At 42.5% G+C, this 20000-nt stretch overlaps 1 protein-coding gene across 2 annotated transcripts in view; it reads left to right on the top strand.

Annotated features, from left to right (window-relative positions):
• Positions 1–20000, top strand: part of LOC128667078 (lymphotoxin-alpha) — a 103786-nt gene that overhangs the window by 61226 nt on the left and 22560 nt on the right. Inside the window, exon 7 of one of the 2 annotated variants that reach the window (XM_053721966.1) lies at positions 3260–4751. The exons of the other annotated variant lie outside the window; for it this stretch is intronic. Within the exon in view, the coding sequence (XP_053577941.1) occupies positions 3260–3474 (215 nt within the window). The 3' untranslated portion in view covers positions 3475–4751. Of the gene's footprint in view, positions 1–3259; positions 4752–20000 lie in introns of those variants that run through there. 2 annotated transcript variants of the gene reach the window in all.

The following is a 20000-nucleotide window of genomic DNA, read 5'->3' as shown; positions in this document are numbered from 1 at the left end:
CTCCATCTCGCACACCTCTGTACCTGCTATTTCCTCTCCTATCATTTCTCACTTCTTCCCTCATCCTCCTGCTCCACTTCCGTTATCCCCTCTGTCTCTCTCTCCATCTCTCTACTAAATCACTTGCCCTCCCTCTCCCTGCGCTCTTACTCTCTCCCTGCCCTCCCTCTCCCTGCACTCCTACTCTCTCCCTGCCCTCCCTCTCCCTGCACTCCTACTCTCTCCCTGCCCTACATCTCCCTGCACTCCTACTCTCTCCCTGCCCTCCCACTCCCTGCGCTCCTACACTCTCTCTGCCCTCCCTCTCCCTGCGCTCCTACACTCTCCCTGCCCTCCCTCTCCCTGCGCTCCTACTCTCTCCCTGCCCTCCCTGCACTCCTACACTCTCCCTGCCCTCCCTCTACTTGCACTCATACTCTCTCCCTGCCCTCCCTCTCCCTGCACTCCTACACTCTCCCTGCCCTCCCTCTCGCTGCGCTCCTACACTCTCCCTGCGCTCCCTCTCCCTGCACTCCTACACTCTCCCTGCACTCCTACTCTCTCCCTGCGCTCCCTCTCCCTGCACTCCTACTCTCTCCCTGCCCTCCCTCTCCCTGCGCTCCTACACTCTCCCTGCCCTCCCTCTTCCTGCACTACTACTCTCTCCCTGCCCTCCCTCTCCCTGCGCTCCTACACTCTCCCTGCCCTCCCTCTCCCTGCACTCCTACTCTCTCCCTGCCCTCCCTCTCCCTGCCCTCCTACTCTCTCCCTGCCCTCCCTCTCCCTGCACTCCTACTCTCTCCCTGCCCTCCCTCTCCCTGCCCTCCCTCTCCCTGCACTCCTACTCTCTCAATGCCCTCCCTCTCCCTGCCCCTCCTACTCTCTCCCTGCCCTCCCTCTCCCTGTGCTCCTACACTTTCCCTGCCCTCCCTCTCCCTGCGCTCTTACACTCTCCCTGCCCTCCCTCTCCCTGCACTCCTACACTCTCCCTGCCCTCCCTCTCCCTGCACTCCTACACTCTCCCTGCCCTCCCTCTCCCTGCACTCCTACACTCTCCCTGCCCTCTTACACTCTCCCTGCCCTCCCTCTCCCTGCACTCCTACACTCTTCCTGCCCTCCCTCTCCCTGCACTCCTTCTCCCTGCACTCGTACACTCTCCCTGCCCTCGCTCTCCCTGCACTCGTACACTCTCCGTGCCCTTCCTCTACCTGCACTCGTACACTCTCCCTGCCCTCCCTGCGCTCCTACACTCTCCCCGCCCTCCCTCTCCCTGCATTCCTACACTCTCCCTGCCCTCCCTCTCCCTGCGCTCCTACACTCTCCCTGCCCTCCCTCTCCCTGCGCTCCTACACTCTCCCTGGCCTCCCTCTCCCTGCGCTCCTACACTCTCCCTGCCCTCCCTCTCCCTGTGCTCCTACACTCTCCCTGCCCTCCCTCTCCCTGCACTCCTACACTCTCCCTGCCCTCCCTCTCCCTGCACTCCTACACTCTCCCTGCCCTCCCTGCGCTCTTACACTCTCCCTGCCATCCCTCTCCCTGCACTCCTACACTCTCCCTGCCCTCCCTCTCCCTGCACTCCTACACTCTCCCTGTCATCCCTCTCCCTGCGCTCCTACACTCTCCCTGCACTCCTACTCTCTCCCTGCCCTCCCTCTCCCTGCACTTCTACACTCTCCCTGCCCTCCCTGCACTCTTACACTCTCCCTGCCATCCCTCTCCCTGCACTCATACACTCTCCCTACCCTCCCTCTCCCTGCACTCCTACACTCTCCCTGCCCTCCCTCTCCTTGCACTCCTACACTCTCCCTGCCCTCCCTCTCCCTGCACTCCTACTCTCTCCCTGCCCTCCCTCTCCCTGCCCTCCCTCTCCCTGCACTCCTACTCTCTCCCTGCCCTCCCTCTCCCTGCGCTCCTACACTTTCCCTGCCCTCCCTCTCCCTGCACTCCTACACTCTCCCTGCCCTCCTTCTCCCTGCCCTCCTACTCTCTCCCTGCCCTCCCTCTCCCTGCACTCCTACACTCTCCCTGCCCTCCCTGCGCTCTTACACTCTCCCTGCCCTCCCTCTCCCTGCGCTCCTACACTCTCCCTGCCCTCCCTCTCCCTGCACTCCTTCTCCCTGCACTCGTACACTCTCCCTGCCCTCGCTCTCCCTGCACTCGTACACTCTCCCTGCCCTCGCTCTCCCTGCACTCGTACACTCTCCCTGCCCTCCCTCTCCCTGCGCTCCTACACTCTCCCTGCCCTCCCTCTCCCTGCATTCCTACTCTCTCCCTGCCCTCCCTCTCCCTGTGCTCCTACACTCTCCCTGCCCTCCCTCTCCCTGCGCTCCTACACTCTCCCTGCCCTCCCTCTCCCTGCGCTCCTACACTCTCCCTGCCCTCCCTCTCCCTGCGCTCCTACACTCTCCCTGCCCTCCTACTCTCTCGCTGCCCTCCCTCTCCCTGCACTTCTACACTCTCCCTGCCCTCTCTGCGCTCTTACACTCTCCCTGCCATCCCTCTCCCTGCACTCCTACACTCTCCCTGCCCTCCCTGCGCTCTTACACTCTCCCTGCCATCCCTCTCCCTGCACTCCTACACTCTCCTTGCCCTCCCTCTCCCTGCACTCCTACACTCTCCCTGCCCTCCCTCTCCCTGCGCTCCTACCCTCTCCCTGCACTCCTACACTCTCCCTACCATCCCTCTCCCTGCACTCCTACACTCTCCTTGCCCTCCCTCTCCCTGCACTCCTACACTCTCCCTGCCCTCCCTCTCCCTGCGCTCCTACCCTCTCCCTGCACTCCTACTCTCTCCATGCCCTGCCTCTCCCTGCACTCCCTCTCCCTGCGCTTCTACACTCTCCCTGCCCTCCCTCTCCCTGCGCTCCTACACTCTCCCTGCCCTCCCTCTCCCCACACTCCAACATTTTCCATGTCCTCCCTCTTGTTCTACTTGCACTCCCACCACTTCCCTGTACTCCCACACTCTCCCTGCCCTTCCTGACATCTCATGATCTCTTACTCGCTACACTCAAAAACTCTCTAACTCACTCTCCTTTAATTTCCTACTCTCTCTCCCTGCACTCCTATACTCTCCCTGTCCCCTCTTGCTCTTCTTGCACTTTATCTCTTTACCTCTCGCTGTACTCCCTCTCTTTCCATGCACTCCCACTTTCGCTAACTCTTCACTTCCACTATGTCCCTCACTCACACTCTCCCTTTCCTGCACTCCCTTTTCTTTCTTTTCCATTACATTTTCACCTCTCCTTCTCTTCATCTGAAATCGCATTTATTTCTCTCAGAATCCTTGGTCACTCCTCTGTTTATCCCCATAAATATGACTTGGTGGTCTGCTTCACGCCATTGCCGCTCCCTTGGGCTTTCCCTCCTCTACTTCCCTTCTCCTTTCGCTCTCTCCCCCAAATTTCTCTCTACTCTCCCAAGAGGTCCTTTGTGGATTGGTCTTCGCCGGAACCGTTTATGGGGAAACTGGGAATGGGAAGGAAGGAATCCCTAACTTTCAATTCTTGGAGCACAAATGAGCCTGGAGACCCCATTAATGAGCAATGTGCAGCCCTCTATGGAAATGGGGGAGAAGAGCCAGGAACTTGGTCCAGTGAATGTTGCTATACAGAGCTCAATTTTATTTGTGCAGCCAACTCCTGAAATAGATAACTCCTCTCTATTAGAGACATTCTACTTGTGAAAACCTCTAGGGTTGGACCCTCATTAACACATTGTATTTATACAGCTACTCTCCATTACACTAATTTAGTGTACAGCCTCCTCTGATGTGGGATCTTAAGTGATCCATTGTATTTATATAGCTCCTCTCTATTACACTAATAAAACATGCAGTCACCTCTGGGGTGGGACCCTTATTAATGCATTGTATTTATATAGCTCCTCTCCATTACACTAATAAAGCATGCAGCTACCTCTGGGGTGGGGCCTCAGTAGTGCATTGGATTTATAAAGCTCCTCTCCTTTACACAAATAAAGTATGTAGCCTCCTCAGGGGTGGAGCCTTAATAATACATTGTGTTTATTTAAAGGACCAGTCAACACAGTAGATTTGCATAATCAACAAATGCAAGATAACAAGACAATGCAATAGCACTTAGTCTGAACTTCAAATGAGTAGTAGATTTTTTTTCTGACAATTTTAAAAGTTATGTCTTTTTCCACTCCCACTGTACCATGTGACAGCCATCAGCCAATCACAAATGCATACGCGTACCATGTGACAGCAATCAGCCAATCACAAATGCATACACACTTATTCTTGCACATGCTCAGTAGGAGCTGGTGACTCAAAAAGTTTAGATATAAAAAGACTGTGCACATTTTGTTAATGGAAGTAAATTGGAAAGTTGTTTAAAATTGCATGCTCTATCTGAATAATGAAAGTTTAATTTTGATTGAGTGTCCCTTTAAGAGGAAATATACGTTAGCGCAATCACCAGAACTAGTCCTATATAAGCCACTCTAAAGTACTTATCTCCTTCCTCGATAAGTGGATAATGTGATAATTTAATATGAAAAAATAAGAGGGCACTACCAAAAGCAATAGGATCATCTACAAGGCATTCAAATCACTATGTATTCCTCATAAATATTGATTACCGATATATTTCCAAAAACACTTTTCAAATAGATTTAAATAGTATCCAGATTGATGTAACAATCACTTAAAAGAGTGTTGGTTGTTACATTCAACTTACTAAGGGGCCTGAATTAAATTAAACTTGTCTCAAAGTGAATTGTGACTACAATATATCAAGTGGGGATAATTCTTTGCCAAATGTTGTCAATACCTAAAGGTCAAAAAAAGATAAAAAAAAAAAAGTCTTTACACCTTAAAATTATCCTAAGTTTTAATAAATCCCAAATAAATTCTTTACATAAATTTTTTTTTAAAAAAAACAACAGCATAAACTCTCATATAAAAATACAGTGTTCACCCACAATTCCAGTGTAATCCTATAACATATAACATTTAAAATGCATTTGCTTTCCATGATAACACAGGTAAAAAAGGGAGGTTTAAAAAACTTTCTTTACTGCAGTATTTAAAAATTGTAAAAAAGCCACTGTTTGGGTGCCAAGTCCATTATGATTATCCTGGAGCTCGCTCCAAAGAGACGTATATGCCGCTATGACACCTTATGCTTGCCAACAGCCACTTGGGAAGTCACTTACGCCTAGATTTAGAGTTTTGTCAGTAAAGACCCGCGTAGCTAACGCTGCTTTTTTTCCCAGCGCACCCTTAAGACAACGCTGGTATTTAGAGTTGTCTGAGTGGCTGCGTTAGGCTCAGAAAAGGGAGCGTTGAGCAGAATTTAGCTCCACTTCAACCCTCAATACCAGCGTTGCCTACGGTAGCAGTAAGCTGGCAAAACGTGCTTGTGCACGATATCCCCATAGGAAACAATGGGGCTGAGCGGGCCGAAAAAAAACCTAACACCTGCAAAAAAGTAGCGTTCAGCTCCTAACGCAGCCCCATTGTTTTCTATGGGGAAACACTCTCTAAGTTTACACCTAACACCCTAACATGAACCCTGAGTCTAAACACCCCTAACTTTACACTTATTATCCCCTAATCTGCCAGCCCCTCTACCGCTGACACCTACATTATATTTATTAACCCCTAATCTGCCCCCCAACGTCGCTGCAACCTAACTACAAGTATTAACCCCTAATCTGCTGACCGGACCTCGCCGCCACTATAATAAATGTATTAAACCCTAAACCGCCACACTCCCACCTTGCAAACAGTAGAATAAATTGTATTAACCCCTAATCTGCCCTCCCTAACATCGCCGCCACCTACCTGCAATTATTAACCCCTAATCTCCCGCCCGCAACGTCGCTGCTACTATAATAAATGTATTAACCCCTAAACCTAAGTCTAACCCTAACACCCCCCTAACATAAATATAATTTAAATTAAACAAAATAATATTCCTATAATTAAAGAAATTAATCCTATTTAAAACTAAATACTTACCTAGAAAATAAACCCTAATATAGCTACAATATAAATAATAATTACATTGTAGCTATTTTAGGATTTATATTTATTTTACAGGCAACTTTGTATTTATTTTAACTAGGTACAATAGCTATTAAATAGTTAATAACTATTTAATAGCTACCTAGTTAAAATAATTACAAATTACCTGTAAAATAAATTCTTACCTAAGTAACAATTAAACCTAACACTACATTATCATTAAATGAATTAAATAAATTACCTACAATTAGCTAAACTAAAATATAATTAAATAAACTAATCTATAATACAAAAAAATCACTAAATTACAAAAAAATAAAAAAATATTACAAGAATTTTAATCTAATTACACCTAATCTAAGCCCCCTAATAAAATTAAAAAGCCCCTCAAAATAATAAAATTCCCTACCCTATTCTAAATTACAAAAGTAATTAGCTCTTTACCAGCCCTTAAAAGGGCTTTTGCGGGGCATTGCCCCAAAGTAATCAGCTCTTTTACCTGTAAAAGAAAATACAATCCCCCCCCCAACATTACAACCCACCACCCACATACCCCTATTCTAACCCACCCAAACCCCCCTTAAAAAAAGCCTATCACTAACCCCCTGAAGATCTCCCTACCTTGAGTCGTCTTCACTCAGCCGAGCCAAAGTCTTCATCCAATCTGGCAGATGTGGTCCTCCATCCGGGTGAAGTATTGATCCAAGCGGCAAAGAAGAGGTCTTCCATCCGGGCAAAGTCTTTATCCAAGCAGCAAAGAAGAGGTCCTCCATCCGGGCGATGTCTTCTTCCAAGCGGAATCTTCTATCTTCTGTCTTCCGGATCCATCTTCATCCCACCGACGCGGAACATCCTCCTTCCCCGACGGACTAACGACAAATGAAGGTTTCTTTAAGGGACGTCATCCAAGATGGCATCCCTCGAATTCCGATTGGCTGATAGGATTCTATCAGCCAATCAGATTTTTCCTACCTTAATTCCGAATGGCTGATCCAATCAGCTAATCAGATTGAGCTTGCATTCTATTGGCTGTTCCGATCAGCCAATAGAATGCAAGCTCAATCTGATTGGCTGATTGAATCAGTCAATCAGATTTTTCCTACCTTGATCCCGATTGACTGATAGAATCCTATCAGCCAATCGGAATTCAAGGGACGCCATCTTGGATGACGTCATTTAAAGGAACCTTCATTCATCGTTAGTCCGTCGGGGAAGGAGGATGTTCCGCGTCGGCGGGATGAAGATGGATTCGGAAGACAGAAGATAGAAGATGCCGCTTGGAGGAAGACATCGCCCGGATGGAGGACCTCTTCTTTGCTGCTTGGATCAAGACTTCGCCCGGATGGAGGACCACATCGCCCGGATTGGATGAAGACTTCGGCTCGGCTGAGTGAAGACGACTCAAGGTAGGGAGATCTTCAAGGGGTTAGTGATAGGTTTTTTTAAGGGGGGTTTGGGTGGGTTAGAATAGCGGTATGTGGGTTGTAATATTGGGGGGGTATTGTATTTTCTTTTACAGGTAAAAGAGCTGATTACTTTGGGGCAATGCCCCGCAAAAAGCCCTTTAAGAGCTAGTAAAAGAGCTGGTTACTTGGTAATTTAGAATAGGGTAGGGAATTTTATTATTTTGTGGGGCTTTTTTATTTTATTAGGGGGCTTAGATTAGGTGTAATTAGATTAAAATTCTTGTATTTTTTTTATTTTTTGTAATTTAGTGTTTGTTTGTTTTTGTATTATACAATTAGTTTATTTAATTGTATTTTAGTTTAGCTAATTGTAGGTAATTTAATTAATTTAATGATAGTGTAATGTTAGGTTTAATTGTAACTTAGGTTAGGATTTATCTTACAGGTAATTTTGTAATTATTTTAACTAGGTAGCTATTAAATAGTTAATAACTATTTAATAACCATTCTACCTAGTTAAAATAAATACAAAGTTGATTGTAAAATAAATGTAAATCCTAAAATAGCTACAATGTAACTATTAGTTATATTGTAGCTATATTAGGGTTTATTTTCTAGGTAAGTATTTAGTTTTAAATAGGATTAATTTATTTAATTATAGGAATATTATTTCATTTAATTTAAATTATATTTATGTTAGGGGGTGTTAGGGTTAGACTTAGGTTTAGGGGTTAATACATTTATTATAGTAGCGGCGACGTTGCGGGCGGGAGATTAGGGGTTAATAATTGTAGGTAGGTGGTGGCGATGTTAGGGAGGGCAGATTAGGGGTTAATAAAATGTATTCTAGTGTTTGCGAGGTGGGAGTGCGGCGGTTTAGGGGTTAATACATTTATTATAGTGGCAGTGAGGTCCGGTCGGCAGATTAGGGGTTAATAATTGTAGTTAGGTAGCGGCGACGTTGGGGGGGGCAGATTAGGGGTTAATAAATATAATATAGGTGTCAGCGATGTTAGGGGCAGCAGATTAGGGGTTCATAGGCATAATGTAGGTGGCGGCGGTGTCCGGTCAGCAGATTAGGGGTTAAAAATTTTTATTATAGTGTTTGCAATGTGGGGGCGCCTCGGTTTAGGGGTTCATAGGTAGTTTATGGGTGTTAGTGTACTTTGTAGCACAGTAGTTAGGAGCTTTATATTTCGGCATTAGCCCATAAAGCTCTTAACTACTGACTTTTTTTGGCGGTAGGAGTCTTGTCGGTAGAGGGTCTACCGCTCAGTTCTTCCAATACTCCAAATACCAGCGTTAGGCAAATCCCATAGAAATGATATGATACGCAATTGACGTAAGGGGATCTGCTGTAGCCTGGAGTCGCGGTAAGGAAGTGAGCGGTAGACCCTTTCCTGGCTGACTCTAAATACCAGCGGGCGGTAAAAAGCAGTGTTAGGACCCCTTAACGCTTCTTTTGACGGCTAACGCAGAACATTAAATCTAGCCATTAGGAAGTTAAATATAATGGTTCGGTCTTACTGTAACTTCTTATTTGTATAGGTTACATACGGTAGAATTAGTTCCTTATACGCCAAACAATACGCATGAACCTGTGCTAACGATGCGTAACTACCTTTATGGATGCTGGTATTTATGGAATCATATTGTTCAATAAACTACTTGCTTTGCTTTTACTACTGAGAGTGACTGTGTGGATTGCCTACCTTGGATTGTCTTTCCTGGATTGTTGCGCTGCCGTTTGGAGGTTGGGTGTCTGGAGACCGGGTGCCTTATTCTTGTTGTTGATGTGCTCTCATTTATAAGAGCATGTAATTTTATCACTGTTGACCCTGCTTATCTATGTGTTTAACCCCTGAAAAGGAGTTGAAAACATAGGTAAAATTACTCCTTGGGAGACCACCGCTGGTACCAAGCAAAAACTGCTGCTGAGCCAATTAGCAGTGCCAGCCACATGACCCATCTGTGCATCTAGAACTTTTGATTGGATAAGTGGTGATTTCTGCACATGACCAGCAGTGTGCTGCGGTACCTTAGTGGAACTTTAACTATGCACTTATGATGGCTTAAACACATAGATTTGCAAGGTCAATAAGTGATAAAATTACATGCTCTAATGAATGTGAACATTTACTGTTATGGCCTTTCAAATTGCAGAAGTAGGAAAAGATGCTTTTTAGAAACAAAGCACTGATAGCAGAAATATGAGGAATTTATAATAGAATAGTATATCAATATTAAAGGGACATGATATTCAAATATTGAAGCACTTGAAACTGATGCAGCATAGCTGTAAAAAGCTGGCTACAAAATATCACCTGAACATCTCTTTGTAAAAAAGAAAGATATTTTACCTCAAAAAGTATTTACACTCCATTGTAAAGGGACTTTAAGCAGCTAATCAGGATGCTAGTCCCAGGACTTGCAAGGGAGTGTGCATCTGGCAGGTGCAGGCACAGGCCTGTTATTTTCTTATTAACTTTAAGTAAATTTACTTGGAAATCTCATGCGATTTCAGTGAAATTTCACATCACAACAAAGCAAAGCAATACCTCAGCACTGCTGATTGGCTGTTGTCCCCCCCCCCCCCAACTTGCAGCTGGACAGCAGCTGAAGTATTACTGTTCACACAGCACTTACTCTGGTGAGCTGAAGAAATTGTGAGGTAAAATATCTTTCTTTTTTACATAGAGATGCTCAGGTGATATTTTCCTGTCAGCTTTTTATAGTTATACTGCGTCAGTTTCAAGTGATTTAGCATATGAGTATTATGTCCCTTTTATAGTTCTACACACACATACACAATCAAACATATTGATTAAATAGTTTCTTGTTGTGTACGTAAATACATTTGTTGTGGTGTACGAACATTCTGTGTGCCTGGCTTCTGTTAAAGATTTCAAGGGAAATTAAACACTTCTTGGTTTTGGGTAAAAATTTGTGCATGTCCTATGGCCCCTAGAAAAGTTAAAATGCAAATTCTGTAACTGAATTTTTCTAAATGCTGTATATCAAATACCTGGTGTAGGCAATTCGCTCTTAAAGTTATTTTCATCACTCAAATGATAGTCTAAGGCGCGCTACCATCTGCGTGTCAGATAGTACCTCACATTATAGACTTCTATGGGGGTGCTAAGTAAAATTCATGTTGGATATCGCTTGAGCGCTGAAAATGCGCTAAGCCTTTGGCGCACAAATAGTAGAGATCTTCATGTAGCTCTGTGCTAAACTATTAATAATAATGGTTTACTTTATGTTCCAAAAAACTTCTACATATTAAAGTGGTATTTAAATTTGCACTTGAGCACAATGCTAAATTCTTACCACTTGTAATACAAATGAAGCAACCATTTATTTATATGCAGCCCTTGAAGGGACAGTGCACAGTAAAATTGTGTTTCCCTTAATGTGTTCCAAATGGCTTGTTATACCAGCTGCAGAGTATAAAATGTATGAGAAATACTTCTTTAGGATTATTTTTGTATATTAAATAAATATTTTTGTTCTTTGAAATCACAACGCATTGCAATAGCATAGGGAAATCAGATCTCCTTATGCTATCACTTTCTGTACACACACATGCTTCTTTATATTAGCTGTCTGTATACCAAAGCCAAATACATAGAGGGACCAACAGACTTTTTTTTTTACTTATTTCTCCTAACCCCCACTGGGAGTGTAATTTCTTATGCTGACTATGTTTACACAGCTTTTCTATAGCCAATACTTAACTATAAAAACTTATACAAAGCCCGCACATTTAAAGAGGTACAAAATTAGCTATGTCCCTACCTCACATTAAGCAAAATATGGAACAAAAGTTACTCTCTCATACAAACATGCATAACTATACAAATACATTCATACAAAAACTCACTCATAACTATACAAACACATTCATACAAAAACTCACTCATAACTATACAAACACATTCATACAAAAACTCACTCATAACTATACAAACACATTCATATAAAAACTCACTCATAACTATACAAACACATTTATACAAAAACTCACTCATAACTATACAAACACATTCATACAAAAACTCACTCATAACTATACAAACACATTCATACAAAAACTCACTCATAACTATACAAACACATTCATATAAAAACTCACTCATAACTATACAAACACATTTATACAAAAACTCACTCATAACTATACAAACACATTTATACAAAAACTCACTCATAACTATACAAACACATTCATACAAACACACTCACAACACATTCACAGTACATTATCAAATCTTGTTAGGACTCCATAAAATGTTAAGGGATCCTCCAGGGGGCCCCAACCCCAATTTAAGTAGCCCTGGTCTAGAGCAGGAATACCTTAGGTGAGAACAGGTAATAACTTTGGTTACTGATCATCTGATTGTTTCAACTATGCTCTAGTTCAGATATCCTTACACTCTAGCCTGTTAGTGTGCCCTAAAGACTGGAATTGAGAATCACTGGTATGATTTTACTGTGGCATACTTAGGTGTAGAACACTTTACCTGACACATTTCACCATAGAATCATTTATTTTTATTTATTTTTTTGTCCTTATATTTTACTGTATCTGGTCCATGGGTCCATGACACCTTTTCACAGTGATATACACTTTACCTGGCACTTTCCCACCTACCCCCCCCCCCACCACCACCACCACCACCACCACCACTCCTGTTTAAGGCTCTAGTCTAGAGGAGAATCACACTTCTAAAATACAAACAATAAATAAATAATTAAAAATACCACCAGAGGGAGCCCCATCACAACAGACTGCAAATAGCAGAAACATTTATGACGTTCAAATGACATTCTAAAGTGTAAATTGTACATTTTTTATTTAATTGTAAAAGAAATTCAGAATAATCTAATTGTAATCTTTTTATCCAATGTAACAAATGTTGTGTGTAGCCACCAATCAGCAAGCTCTACCCAAGTACTGAACCAAAAATGGGTCGGCTCCTATGCTTATATTCCTGCTTTTTAAATAAAGATACCAAGAGAATGAAGACAAATTGATAATAGGAGTAAGTTAGAGGGTTACTTAAAACTGCTGCTCTATTTACTATCTACTGCAACAAACATTTTTTTATTTTTTTAGAATGTTCCATGCCGGGTGCCAAACACTGGCACACAATTCGATTGCAAGATACACAAACTTATAACCACTTGCGCTATAAGGAAAGGTAAAAGACCAGCTCCACAATCTATAAGATTCCCTAAAACCTTACAACAACAAAAAAAGCAGCTTAAAACACACAGTGATTATGGGTGCCAAACAAGGCAGGTCCTTCAAAGAGTACAAAGAATTTAGGAGTAAAATACACTCAGAGAGATATAATAAATACAATTAAGACCTTAAATAATATACATATCTACTTTAATCTTAAAAATAAACTTCTTAAATCACTTGATAAAACATAAAGCGTTAAAGACAGAAATACATTCCACATAGAAATCTCTGCTGCAGTCAGAGATCCGTATAACAGTATAAAAACTGAGCAGCAAGCCGCATCAGTAAGAGAATAAAATCACAAGCACAATGCTAATAAGGATTTTGATGCATACTATGTGTAAGTTCACCGGCGATTATCATACACAAAGTTTCCAGTGTAAAGGTACCTGGTCTAAACTCTGGAGCTCCGAGTATTTGTGTCCTTCAAGATAGATATTAAAGGTTGTATCCAATATGTTCAGCTCTGGAACTCTCAAAGAAACTTAACACGGAAGTAAGCCGCCAAGCTCTGCTTCCCTACACTTCCTGGAATTCGCCTTCAGCTGTGGATACGTCCACAAACGTATGCTGTCCTCCACTAGACTTGATTCAAGCAGAATAACGGCAACGCGTTTCTGCTCACACAGAGCCTTTGTCAAGCCTATGTTAATCCATAGCCATCCATCTCCTTAAATACCCTGATAAGCACTTTTTTCGCCCACATAGCTTATGTATATTAGGAGAATGGGTCCGATGAGTGTTAAGCATATTGTTTAAAGTGATAATATCCAAATAGAGAACAAAAACATAGTATATAAATAATATTCTAAAAGACTATATTCCATTATAGCCAACCTCCTATTTGACAAATACACCCTCTTGTCCCCTTCACCAATAAATACACAACACCGTCTTAGTGGCAAAATTTGTAAAGGTCACTTTATTTATATACACATCATTAACGGCAATGAGTCCCCTAACTAAACCCCCCTTAATTGCTGCGGACTTGACAATTAACACCAAATTGTTCTCAAACATGGAGGGAGCCTGCGCTCCCCCAGCCAGCCTATTATGTGCTTAAATTACACCACACCAAACACTACATTGCGCATGTGGAAATTTTGTTACTGGCTCGCCCATCTGGGTCGTAGGCCTATAGTTCCACTTACGCCCTGTGGGTTACTCGGTCAAACCGTGCACCAATACTGGCCGCAAATTACCGCCACCACTAACCAAAACAAAAAGAGGGGACTCTTTTGCCGCCACCTCAACGCAATATTCCTAAACTTGCCTAGCTGTGACCTCTACTTACCATGCTCTGCAAGGTGACCTTTATATTTTCCAGAAAAATATCTAAGCCGCTATCCTATAGGTGTACCCCATCCGGTCTGTACAGTGCTGCACCATCCAGCCTTTATTCTTCCATGTGCCGCCCATCCATGCATTTCTGGCCCTTGCAGGGTCATGACAAATTTTGTAACCGCACTATTAATTATTTTCCTTGCCCGGAACGCTCCTCTCTGTGACTCTACCACCCCAGGTCTGCCTTAATATTATGGGGGACCAAACTAGTCTAAGATGTTTCCATTTAGTAGTAAGCCACTGTATGTCTGACTTGATGGCTGCGATCAAATCTATATTCTGCCAATATCCTATGTCATTTCCCCCCAAGTGGATTACTATGATGTCCGGGTCCCCCCACCTTGCTGCTGCCTGGTTAATCGTCTGTGTAAGGTGCTCCTATCTCATACCTCTCCTCCCCAGACATCTTATTGACACTTTGCTAAGGTGGAAGCCTAATTGTTGGTAATTATCCTTAAAATAGGCTAACGCCGTAGATAATCGGCTTGATACTTTCTTTACTTCATACATTGAGAAAGGCCTCATAAGGGCCGAAACGCGTTTGTGTATAGTTTTTAATAATTTTTGAGCTTGACAACTTCATATATGCTTCTACCAGACACTGCTTATACACGCTATATTTTGTTACCCCTGACACCTGATGCCGATGTATCCTGTTATCGGCCAGGAATACAGGGGGTGACATGTTTATAGCTTTGCAGTTTATACTGGTGTTTAAGTATTGTTGTTGCTTGCTTTATTGCTGTGGGTATTTTTCTGGCGATTGTCATATTGCCTTAACTAAACTTTGTATTCGTTTTTAACCTAAAGGGACATGCTACCCCCATTTTTTCTTTTATGATTTAGAAAGAGAATGCAATTTTAAACATCTTTCTAATTTACTTATATTATCTAATTAGTTTTATTCTCTTGATATTCTTTGATGAAAAGCATATCTAGATATGCTCACTAGCTGCTGATTGGTTGCTGCACATAGAAGCATCGTGTGATTGGCTCACCATGTGCATTGCTTTTTCTTCAACTAAGGATATTTAAAAAATGAAGCAAAATAAATAATGGAAGTAAATTGTAATGTTGTTTAAATTTCTATTCTCTATCTGAATCATGAAAGAAAGATTTTGGGTTTAGTGGCCCTTTAAATAAACTGTATTGATTTTTAATTAACCCTACACTTTCTAGAAGTGTATATCTGCTGTTTGATTAACAGCTTGTTACAATAATTAGGATTAGAGTGCTACTATCCCCTCCTGCACTGAAGTTATTACACTTCCATTATCCTTCATACACAAGTTAACATTGTGCCAATATTAATAGTTTTATAATTATCCTTTCCCGCCTTAACCGCTGCCCAGTGTATGTAGGAGTACCCCACTATCCATACTCTCACCGCCCTCTCCCTTTCGCCTGTACGGAAACAAAGAAGACAATGAAACGTTACCACTTAACAATTGTTAAACATTAAGCCTCCCTGAATATTTGTCATTTTTCCCGAAACAATGACAATTTGTCTTTTTTTCTTTTTCTTTTTTTTTTACTCAATCTGTAAATCACACTTGATTATAAGCACTATTGCGCACTACACCTACCTTTATACCTATATAAAATTGAGCTGCCCTTTTTTTTATTTTTTTATTTTATGGTCATACATATGATTTAAAACAGTTAGACCTCCACCTGCCTAACTTCTTAATCTGCTGCTTTGTTGCTCCACTTACGACTGCTGATGTCGCTGCTCCTATTCTTAAAGAGTGCGCGTTATACCTGGATGCTTCCAAACCCAGCTTTTGGACTGTTAATTTCAGAATTTGCCTGAATTGAAAAATAGAAAACGGTTCTCCCTTTGCATGTGTAAACAGTTGACAGTTGGGCGATTAGCGATATAATTATGCAAGTTTCTTAGCGGGCATCTTCCTTTATCCATGTCTTTGTTAATGGATATCCAACACCCCTTTCCTTCTGGGTCAGTTTTTGACCTCCTCACATACACCATAATGTAGTCTTTGTACCATCGTACCTGATTGAACAGTAGCCCCCCTTGCTGGTCTTTTTTGTTTTTTGCTACTACTTCATTTACTCGAAATGCACCTGTGAAGGCTACTGAGTATAAAGCTTTAAATAATGTAGTTTCAAATGTGTCTTTACAAATATACTTAAATTTTCTTAAAATTGAAGACCGTCTTTCTTTTGTTATGGGTTCCCTTTGGTCTTTTCTTGTGATACCCTTATACCACCCTTTCACCACTTTCTTAATCATAAACTGCTTAGTGTAGTCCCTGTGTTCCAACAGCTGATTAAAAAAAATTATACTACGGCTAGTTTTGCCTTTATTAGACCTTTTTTGACCCCCTTCCTCTTTTGTGTTGCCAAGTATTCGCAGAGGGCAGTTAAAGAATTGACCTGTCTCTGGCTTTGTGCCAGAAATGCGCCCCATTCCCCCCAGTACCTTGTGTAATTGTTCCACTTTCTAGGGGCGAGGGATAGTTTTACCAAATCCCCAAGGATGCTTTCAGATTCACCACCTGTCAAAGATAGCATGGACAAGCTGTTCTATTTTTTCCTGCGTTAGGTGCCACTTTCCAGAACCCCGTGATAGCGCATCTGCTAATATGTTTTTTACCCCGGGCGTATGGGCCGCTGTAAATATGTAGTTACTTTACATACACCTCAGTACTAGTAAACGTAACAGTTTAATGACTGGCTTTGACTTTGAAGCCAGATTGTTAATTGCATGCACTACACTCATGTTGTCAGTCCAAAATCTCATCACCAGTTAATCTCAAGTCTCTTAACTGGTGATGCCAAATGTCCACTGCAACCACTATTGGGAAAATCTCCAAGAGTGTGAGATTTTTTTGTTGCCCCAAATTCCACCCAGTTCCTAGGCCATCTCTCTGTGCACCATTTCCCGTGTAAATAGGCCCCAAACCCATGCGCACCTGCTGCGTCTGTGAATAAATGTAGCCCCTGATTGGAGAGGGGTCCCTCTTGCCAATTTCTAACTCCGATAAACTGTGAAAAAATGTTTATGTCTTCCCTCATCTCGTCAGTCAATTCTATGTTGCTTTTTGAGTTATTAACTCCTGCTGTAGACTGTTCCAAACGTCTGTTGAAAATTCTGCCCATGGGGATAACCTTACATGTAAAGTTTAAGAGCCCTAGCAAAGCTTGCATTTCCCTGAGTATTATGTACCTTGATGTGCCTGCCTTTTTTAATTGATTACCCAGCTTCTCCAACTTGTCTTGCGGGAGGCTGCATTTCTCCTCCAGTGTATCTATTTGTATACCCAGAAATGTCAGTGACGTTACTGGTCCCTCTGTCTTTTCCAGTGCTATTGGGACTCCCAATTGTTTAAGCAGTGATTGTAGTTGGGTCATTAACAATATGGACTGCTTTGTTCCTGTTTTCCCTGCCAGCAAAAAATTGTCCAAATAGTGTGCTATGCTGCTTAACCCTGTTCTCTCCACCAACGTGTCATATATAAATGAGCTGAATTCTTCAAAATATGCACAGGATATTGCGCACCCCATAGGCAAGCAACGGTCATAGAAGTACTGCCCCTGAAATTTGATTCCTATCAACCTATAGCTCTGCGGGTGTAAAGGTAACAGTCTAAATGCCGCTTCTATGTCTATTTTTCCCAATTTTGCGCTTGGTCCTAATCTTTTAATCATCTGGACTGCGTTGTTAAAGGACTGGTACTTTACTGAACATAACTGTTCATCTATAGCGTCATTTACTGACGTACCTTTAGTCGCGGATAAATGTTGAATGAGTCTAAATTTTCCTTGCTCTTTTTTTGGCACTACTCCCATTACCATATTGAGTAATGGTGGTTTTTTAAAGGGACCCGCTACCCTCCCCAACTTAATCTCTTTTTCAAGTTTCTCTCTCATGACCTCGGGGTATTGGTAAGCTGATATTAAATTACGCTATTTCCCGGTTTTTTATCTCCCCTTGCGTTGGTATACAGAAACCATTTGTAAATGACTCTGTCAAAAAGGTGTCTCTTTTTGTGTTTGTATAGGTTACCAGCATTTTTACAATTATTGGTATATGGAGCGGGGTGTAACATTGGATGGGGTTAGTTAGTTTGTGATTGGTTGGCTCCCTTGCCTTGTGTGGCCCGAAAGGGCCGCCTGGCGTTTCTATTACAGTCTGCCCCTGGGTGACTCCCCTTACAATATCTGCATGAATGTTTAAAGTTGCAATTTTGTCTGTCACATTTTTGTCATTATACGCCCAACATATCTTTTTATTACCATCCTCCGTCATGTTACCGTAATAACTCCCTTTCAGCCTATGGTTACTGTCCGGCTTGACTAGTCTAGTCAACATGTCCAGTTCCTTCCTACCAAAATATTTAGTGGTAGCCTTTCCTAGTTTTTTCATAAATTCAGTGTCGTAATCCTTCCATGCCTGACCCCCAAAGGTTGTGTATATCTCTAATATGGTATGCATATATCTAGCCAGGCTCTCCCCTTGTGTCGGTCTGTCAAGTAGCATGCTGCATATATTAAAAAGCCCCTCATCCATTGCACTATGTCTTTCCTAGGTGTGTCATTTTTTTATGCAATCTATCACCTTTTTTATCTTTATCCTTTACTGCCTCCTTGGTTAATTGAAACACATCTATATACCACCCCAGCCTTGCTTTCCTAATTGTCTTTTGCTTCAAATGATCCCATAAAGGATCCAGTTCGCATGGTATACCCGTTCTATCTGCGGAGGTAGCAATACCCCCTTCTACTTCCCTTTGTTTGCTATGTGTTATTGGGGTGTTATTGGCGTGTGCAGCTGATGTAACTCGCTGTTTAGCTATTGCCTGGTTTTCTTTCTCATTTTCTGTAGTAATTTAAGTATTTTTTCACACTTGGACCTGTTGTCCCCTACCCCATCTGATTCGGAATCGGAACCAGAACTGTCTGATCCCGAGTCCGATGATGAATATAAAACACTTTTGTCACATAAATCACTATACTCACTCAGGCCCTTGGTAGTGTCCGTCTGATCCCTGCTTATCCCCTCTTGAGTGCTTCCTTCCATGTTCTCCTGTGACCCGGGCTCCTCTCCTGCGGTTGTACTTGCGATACTTTCAGAGCGATCCATTTCCTGTGGTAGCTGCCAAGGTGCTGGGAAGAGAGGGGTGGGAGCAAAATATGTTTTTTTTGGGGGGACCCTGGTTTGCTGAGGAGAGACGTAATGGTGGTGGAAGGCTTCCCTGGCTGGGGTAGAACAGGCCGAAGAGGGGGGGTAATGGTAAGCAATTTGGTGGGAAGGGGGGATGAGCCACCCTAAATTGTGCTGACTATGGAGCTTATGGGAAGGGTGCGGAAAGCTGTAACTATGGGCGGGGGCCCCTGGTTGCCGGGTAGGGGAGGGGCTATCTGACCTGCGTGCTTTTTTGCCATAGGGGGGGGCTGGTCTGGCATGATTCCCCTGCTCGTTATTTTATTCTCTTACTGATGCGGCTTGCTGCTCAGTTTTTATACTGTTATACGGATCTCTGACTGCAGCAGAGATTTCTATGTGGAATTTATTTCTGTCTTTAACGCTTTATGTTTTATCAAGTGATTTTAGAAGTTTATTTTTAAGATTAAAATAGATATGTATATTATTTAATTTCTTAATTGTATTTATTATATTTTTCTGGGTGTATTTTACTCCTATATTCTTTGTACTCTTTGAAGGACCTGCCTTGTTTGGCGCTCATAATCACTGTGTGTTTTAAACACAATTTGATTGCGCCTAAGCTCAAAACGGAACTTTTCTTCATTGACGTAACCAGATCATCATTTGCAAAAAGTACTGAAACATTTATTTCGCACTATTTGTATTACTTATTGATACTGATTACTTAAAGTTGTACTAAAAGTAATAGGATCATCTATTTGCTTGGACTTTGGTTTGTCCTGTAATAGAGTTTGCCTATCAATATCTTTAGTTTCCAAATATGTTCTCTCAATATATTTAGCATGATATCCTCCGTCCATTAGTCTGTCTCTCAAATTGATACTTTCTGATTGAA

This window comes from Bombina bombina, chromosome 7 (genome assembly GCF_027579735.1).
Source record: "Bombina bombina isolate aBomBom1 chromosome 7, aBomBom1.pri, whole genome shotgun sequence".
Lineage (NCBI taxonomy): Eukaryota > Metazoa > Chordata > Amphibia > Anura > Bombinatoridae > Bombina > Bombina bombina.
Note: the sequence above shows the minus strand (reverse complement) of the source record. Positions and strands in the feature narration are given on the sequence as shown.